This window comes from Sardina pilchardus, chromosome 14 (genome assembly GCF_963854185.1).
Source record: "Sardina pilchardus chromosome 14, fSarPil1.1, whole genome shotgun sequence".
Classification (NCBI taxonomy): Eukaryota; Metazoa; Chordata; class Actinopteri; order Clupeiformes; family Clupeidae; genus Sardina; species Sardina pilchardus.
The window spans coordinates 28264004-28271925 of record NC_085007.1 but is presented as its reverse complement, the minus strand read 5'-3'; the positions used below and the strand labels follow the sequence as shown (position 1 = coordinate 28271925).

The 7922-nt window shown below is 42.7% G+C and overlaps 1 protein-coding gene across 1 annotated transcript in view; it reads right to left on the bottom strand.

Annotated features, from left to right (window-relative positions):
* Positions 1-2845: 2845 nt before the first annotated feature.
* LOC134101406 (serine/threonine-protein kinase PLK2-like) overlaps positions 2846-7922 on the bottom strand; it is a gene marked incomplete in the record, with an annotated part of 6647 nt that continues 1570 nt past the window's right edge. The window contains 5 exon segments of the mRNA XM_062555056.1: positions 2846-4489; positions 4731-4841; positions 4937-5066; positions 5419-5581; positions 5882-5962. Coding sequence (XP_062411040.1) covers positions 4298-4489; positions 4731-4841; positions 4937-5066; positions 5419-5581; positions 5882-5962 — 677 coding nt within the window.

Below are 7922 nucleotides of genomic sequence, written 5' to 3'. Positions count from 1 at the left end.
TATTAACGTCAGTTTTGTTAACACAGATAGGAAGTCAAATTGTAGGCCTAACTCTGAACTTACTGACAATAGCCCAAGAATGGTCCATGTCAATGTCTGACTCTGATAGGCATGCCTAGAGAGAGATATGAAGAGATTTTCTGACTGACTTTCGTGCTGAAGTGAAATAATAGTCATTATAATAATTTCTCCTGCAGGACCAGATGGCGCTGTGACATTTTCAGTTCTGTCAAAGGAACCACCATCACGCCATGGTAAGTGATCATTTCCTGGTCCTCAATTTACTAGTGTCACAATGTAGCCATTGTGTAGCCTATATTATTATAGTAACATTTTGTAAGCATTTATTCACCAATGAGAATAGCCTAGCCTAACCGTATCCCTTTGCATCTCTCCATAGGGATACACAGAGGCTAGAGTTGAGTGGTGTTTTTGTATCAAGGAAGGGATGACACCTTAGACTTAAGATTTTCTATACCAAAATGGGTTGGCTGTGTGGTTATGTGACGCCTTTTCCAAGACACAGGCTCAGTTACAGTATTTTGCCATTATCGATTAAATCACAGTCAGTTTTCAAGGGTCAGCCCATGACCATGCATACACCACTCATGCATTTGGACCTTCCAGTCTATCAATGCACTGAAAATTCATCTCTCATGATTTCATAGAAAAACTGAGCAGGAGGTTGTGTCTTGTGTTTACATGTCGCTTGTACTATAGTATTATTTAATATATCCACAGGATTACTATTCTGCTGATTTGTCTTCCCATTACCTCACAATCCCTCTGTCTTGGTAGGAAGATGTCGATGTCAACAGCAGACAAACAATTATTCTGCAGGCCCTTCCAATCTTCCTGCAGGAAGATGCTGCTGGATTTTTAAGACCCGGAATGTAGTAAGTTTTTGATTCAACTGTGTGTCCTCTTTCACTTTTCCTTTTTTCTTAGTTTATCTTCTCTGTATATCTCTATTTCCATTTAACCCTCTCTGATACTACATTGCAACCAAAGGACAACAACCTCAACCATCTTCCTAGCCACCAGAATAGCAATTAAATCATATTACAGTATGTCATATTTGGTAATTTTGCCTGAACTTTTCACTGGTATTTCATATTATATGAAATACACAGTGTTTTTCATTGACTGCTCTACTCATTAACTAATTACTGTCATGTTCTTCAGGCAGAAGAAATTGACCTGCCTGACCTCTCGGATGCAGCTGTAGATATTCTCACTGTCTCAAGTGATACGGACTCCCTTGTGAAGTTTGGTCATGCTATCCATTCTATATTTCTGGAGGGAGCTATTGTTGAGTGTGATAACAGAGTTGACAGATGCGTTAATTTTACTGTTAGCCTTCATTTATGCACTTCATGTTGATTATCTAAAGCAATTGTCTTACGCATTTAACTTCATTAAAAAATTATAATAGGTTTGGATGACCTGAAGTCGTTACCTCCTAGACTACTTAGCCTTAAAAATGAATTGCTGATGATGGATGAGTAGTCTATTTTCCAAGTCTCATTGTTGGTAGTGCCTGCAAGCAATGGAGTACCATTTTTTTTTTACTTTTTATTTATGTTGGCCTTATTATTTTTGTTGAGTGTTTTTACCTTTGTTGACTAAATGGTTGTTATTTTATTTGATTTTTTGTATTAACCCCATTGCTGGGGAGGTTGTTCTGTTCTGAATTCAAATGCAATTCTTAAATAAATGGAATGTGCAGTGAAAATATCATTTCAATAGTTTTTCATTTGGATCATACTACAAAATATGTTTGTTTTTAAGGAAAATAGTAAATATAAACAGTCAATAAAATGTGTTTCAATAGAGTTCAGTCAACTTAAAAATATAAGAGGCTTAATTGATAATGTTTAGGTCTGAGAAATTGAATGAGTCAAGTTGATAACATTAATATATTATGAGGAGCGTTAACTTAAAAAAATCAATTCCATCTTTAGTGTCAAATTTGCTAGATTTAACAATGATTTCAAAATGATCAGGTTCATTGAACTTATCCAAGATTTAAGTAGTGATTACTTAAAATTTTTGATTGTCAAATTATTATGTTTCAGTTCATCAACGTACTCAAAAAAAATGACTGTGAATAAAGTTTCGAGTTTCGAGTAGTAATTACTTAAAATGTTTGTTTGTTGAAGTTATTTGTTTTAATGTTGTTCATTTTCTCAAATATTTGGAGTCTAAAGAGCTTGTCTGGCTAATGTAGTAATTACTTAAAACATATATTTCTCACATTATTCTTTTTAATTTGGTCCTTGTCCTTAAAGATTTTGAGTTTTAGAAAAGTCTCATTTTAAGTAGAAATTACTATAAGAATATGTTAATGTAGCTAAATAATTGGAGGTAATCAGTTTCATCAAATATTTTGAGTTCATTGAACCTGTTGGGGTTTACAGTGTGTGCAGAGGCATTTTTCCCCTGTATTGGTTGAGACACGGCCCATAATCATGTCCCTATGGTGCATTATCAGGCTCAAACTCTGGACTGAATTTAGTCTGGTCAGGCCAGACCATAATAGAACACGAGCAACTCTAAGTTCACGTATCCGTGACAGTGACAGCACCACATACCCCCAGGTTGTGTGCTGATCTGTGATTCTGGGGATCTTATTAGTGAAGCTTGTGTGTGTGTATGTGTGTGTGTGTGTGTGTGTGTGTGTGTGTGTGTGTGTGTGTGTGTGTGTGTGTGTGTGCTGTTGGTTGACCCAGTGGGTTTAAATGCAGGAATATGACTGAGGTCACTTCTGGGATTGTCCTGAGGGCGAAACACTGACTTGCAAGATGTCCTTGTGCTGAAAAAAAGATCACACGCTTCCCAAAAGTCAACTATTCAATGACTTTATTAAATAAATAAATACACAGTGCTCAACACAACAGTCTATGACAGGCACCAAGACACAGCTATGGCTACCAGGTTGCTCGGGTGTGCCCTGGCGCCTGTCTTGCTGTTTGGGTCGGTGGTGGTGGACACCAAAGCCACGGGCTACTCCATCCATCAGCTGTACACGTAGCCCACGAGGGTCCTCCGCTATCGCTGACCACCGCCGGACTCGCTAGTTCTAGCACAGGACAGTTCACAGTTACACGGATTGTTGCTGTACACTGGGTAGGCCACAAACGTAAAGGAGCGCTTTGCTGTAGCTCTCCTAGCCCTAGTCTAAAGGCCAATGGACAATGAGAGTGTATTTTTGTCCGATATTGAACGACACCATAGAAAATACATACGACCTCAGGATGTGTCAATCATGTTTACACAATGACTTTGAAACTTTCATCTAGGTTCGAATTCTTTTCCATCTTTATAGAGATAGTGAACAAGACTTCTGCAGTGAACTGCAACGTTCTGCAGCAAATCTCGGTGAACTGCGACGTTCTATGTTTTTACGGATTGAAAGTACGCATATGAAATGATGGGTTCTAGTGTGCAAAGGCCCTACATGAGTCCTAAGAGTACTAAGTGCTCTCCACTGTCCCCTGCTTCAGTCAAAGATCAGTGCGTACAGTAAGTGTGTATGTACATACAGTATGTCTATATACAGCCTTCGGGTCCAGCCCACGGTCATAGGTGTGATATGTACAAACAGTGCGTCTATATACATTCTCTGGGTCCAGCCCAGGGGCATTTATGTACAGCTGTTTCCACCTCCTCTCAGTTCTCCCATGACTCCAGTGGGACTACACACACACACACACACACACACACACACACACACACACACACACACACACACACACACACATACACACACACACACAAACACACAAACACACACAAACACAAATACACACACACACACACAGTTAGTGTCCAACTATCTTGACACATCAGTTGCTTTTTAGTCTGTTGTTTTCAGTAGCTGCAATTCGTCAGCACATTGTTGCAGGTGTAGCTCTCAGATATATAGTTTCATCAACATGTAGGTGTAGTTCTCCGATGCAGAGCTGCATCAGCATGTTGTAGGCGTAGTTCTCAGATGCATAACTGCAGCATGTTGCAGGCGTAGTTCTCAGATGCATAACTGCAGCATGTTGCAGGCGTAGTTCTCAGATGCATAACTGCAGCATGTTGCAGGCGTAGTTCTCAGATGCATAACTGCAGCATGTTGCAGGCGTAGTTCTCAGATGCATAACTGCAGCATGTTGCAGGCGTAGTTCTCAGATGCAGAGCTGCAACATGTTGTACTGTAGGTGTAGTTCTCAGATGCATAACTGCAGCATGTTGTAGGTGTAGTTTTCAGATGCAGAGCTGCATGAGCATGTTGTAGGTGTAGCTCTCAGATGCAGAGCTGCATCAGCATGTTGTAGGCGTAGTGCATCCTCTCTCTCAGGTGCGCGGAGCAGCCGTTGGTGAGCAGCGCGCTGAGGCTCAGGGTGGTGGAGACACGGTCCTCGTTGATGTAGCTCAGCAGGTGCTCCTTGCCCTGGCGACACAGGATGATCTTGGTGTGGTCGTGGTAGAAGTTCACCTGTCAGACGAAGAGAAAACACCTGGCATGAAACACCTGAGAGGCGGGAGGCGGCTGTCGCTCGTTCCATAAAGAACACGTGCTGCTGTGTGACAACAACACTGTGCTTACAGTATAGTGATGGAGTTGACTTTGGATTTGGAGTGGAGATGACTATGACTATGTTAATAATGATCGAGCTGATTTGGCTAAAATGAATGTGTGTGCGTGTGTGTGTGTGTGTGTGTGTGGGGGGGGTTACCTGAAAGGTGCCATCATTGAAGAGCATCATAAGTGCTCGATCCGACTTCAGCCACTGCAGCAGATAAAGGCTGGGCTTACTGACATCTGTGCCCTTTGACAAATTCCCCCCCTGGAAGAGACGGAACAACAGATTTAGATGTCAGTAAAACTGTGAGTACTGGGAACACTGTGAATACTGGGAAGTGAAGGTTCTGCACCACTCACATCCATGAGGTTCTCCTCCATGTAGTGGGCGAAGTACTTCAGTATGGTAACCTGGCCTTGAAAGGACTCTTTGGCCTCCGTGCTGGACAGCACACAGCAACTGCCCAGCTCTGCAGAGTAATGCACAGTCCTGTACACAACAATAACAATAGTGTCAAAAACAAAAACAACAACGTCAACAACAAAAACGTCAGGAACAATTTATCAAACGTAACACAAACCAGGAATATACCAAAGAGTATAAAACTGGTATTGAGGTATTGAGGTCTGTGTGCTGTAATGTTTTTGTAACAACGTTATTATTTCTGTTTATTCACAATGTGCTGTTTATGACGAATAGGACACATCTCCAAACATATCTCCCATCTGAATCTATGGGCCATGAGTACAGTATGTGCATTGTACTGTACGGTGATGTTGGTCAGACTGTGCGTGTTGTTACTGTAAGTCTGAGAACTACAGGAGGTGGGTAGGGAACGTACTTCTTGTCTGGAAGAAGGCTCATGTGCGTGCCGTTGTTGAACAGCACACCGACGCTGTGGTCAGACAGCTGGTAGCCGAAGCCGTACTTGTTGGAGTAGTCCACCCACTTGGTGACCCAGAGGAACGAGGTGCTGACCCCCTTCTTCTTCGGGATGGACTCGGCTGGAGGGGAAAACACACATTTCAGGGCTTTTGTTTGGAGCCATTATGCATTTAGAACAGAAGCAAGTCAATAAGATGCACCCCGTGGATAAAGGCTAACAACGGAGTCTCTATCTCCACCTGAAATCATGTCCAGCCTTGATTAGAGTGCATTGATCTGCTGTTTGTTTGCGTGGGAGTGTGTATACGTGAGTGGACTGCATTAGTGTGTGTGTGTGTGTGTGTGTGTGTGTGTGTGTGTGTGTGTGTGTGTGTGTGTGTGTGTGTGTGTGTGCGCGCGCACGTGTATACACTCCTTACCTTCTGTCATTTTCTCCAGACAATCTCGAAGGACTCGGGCCACACTGTCGACCACACTGGCCATGGTACCATCCTCCACACCTGCCAACAAGCACCCTCGTTAGCTGAACATGTTTAATCTGTGCTTTAATCTCACTACTTAACATCCATTTCACAACCATCGTCTCAGTTATTGCAATACAAGGACACTTTGTACAGACACTTTCAACAACAGACCAATTATAACATCTATCACAAACATATACCAGCTCACATCTATAGACACAATTACATCACTGAGCACTGAAAACACAATCAGTAAGAAAGTCATTCAGCTCCTGAGATATATGACACATACATCTTGATTGGAATACAACTGTCGATCCCATTAGAGTTTTAATCGGAATGAAAAAGACAGTATATTCCGTTCTTATTCCGATAGAACAGCAATATAGGGTCCAACGGATTACCCTCTGTAGCAAAAGCGAAGCAGCAACGGCTGTGTGTAATCGGAATGACAAAGAAACTGCCCATACAAACCCACCTAATGACAGAATGACACATAGGCTGTGTTCTAATTTGCATACTTCTGTACTTACAATACCTAATATGAGTGCACAAGTGCACTGGCTTGTGCACACATACAGCATTTGGTATTGCAAGTTCAAAGTATGCAAATTGGAATACGGTCACAGTGAAGGACATGAGAGGATGAGGCCAGGGGAACAGAAGAGAGATGGCACAGAGTGGAGGATATGGCAAGAGAAGAGATGGAGAGAGGGAGATAGATAGAGGGAACGAAAAAACAGAAAAGGGGAGTGGAGAAGGGGAAATAAAAAATAAAGGGGAAGAACTGCTATTCTTATCCTCATTGGAACAAGGGAGAGAAAGGGTGATATGGCCAAAATGAAGGATCGGAAGATGGGAGGAAGAAAAAAAAGAGGAGGAGTGTATGGACATTGTATGCTGGAGAGAGAGACAGAGAGAGAGAGGGATGTACAGAGGCCGTATGGTGGAAAGAGAAAGATATAGAGGGATGTAGCCTATGGAAATGGTATGGTGGAAAGAGAGAGAGAGATAGAGGGCTGTATGGAGACTGTATAGTAGAGAGGGAGAGAGGGAGAGAGGAATGTACGGAGGCCGCATAGCGGAAAGAGAGAGAGAGCGAGAGAGAGATAGAGGGCTGAATAGAGGCGGTATGGTGGAGAGAGAGAGAGAGAGAAAGACATAAGGAGGGCTGTATGGAGACAGTATGGCATTGTGAGGTGTTGAGGTTGCTATAAGGAGACAGTATGGCATTGTGAGGTGTTGAGTTGCTATAAGGAGACAGTATGGCATTGTGAGGTGTTGAGGTTGCTATAAGGAGACAGTATGGCATTGCGAGGTGTTGAGGTTGCTATAAGGAGACAGTATGGCATTGCGAGGTGTTGAGGTTGCTATAAGGAGACAGTATGGTATTGTGAGGTGTTGAGGTTGCTATAAGGAGACAGTATGGCATTGTGAGGTGTTGAGGTTGCTATAAGGAGACAGTATGGCATTGTGAGGTGTTGAGGTTGCTATAAGGAGACAGTATGGCATTGTGAGGTGTTGAGGTTGCTATAAGGAGACAGTATGGCATTGTGAGGTGTTGAGGTTGCTATAAGGAGACAGTATGGCATTGTGAGGTGTTGAGGTTGCTATAAGGAGACAGTATGGCATTGTGAGGTGTTGAGGTTGCTATAACTGTGCGTTCAGACCAAAACCGTCAAAACCGTCAAAGTCGCTGGTGAAGCTCATAGCCCGACGCTCAACCCAGTTCGGTGCATTCGGCGCCGAAAGCGTCAAAGCCATGACGTGAAACATTTTGAACAAACCACAAGCAGCAATCCTGCGAGTTTGACATTCTGATTAGTTGACGCCGAACGTGTCATAGCTCATTACCATAAAGTTAACTGAGGCTCAACTTTTTTTTGACGCCCGTGAAGCTCATGAAGCCACGCTCACGCCCGGAACGCTTTTGAAGCCGGTAACGCCGACCCTCCATAGAAAATGAATGATTTCCGGCGCTCTTGACGCTTTTGAC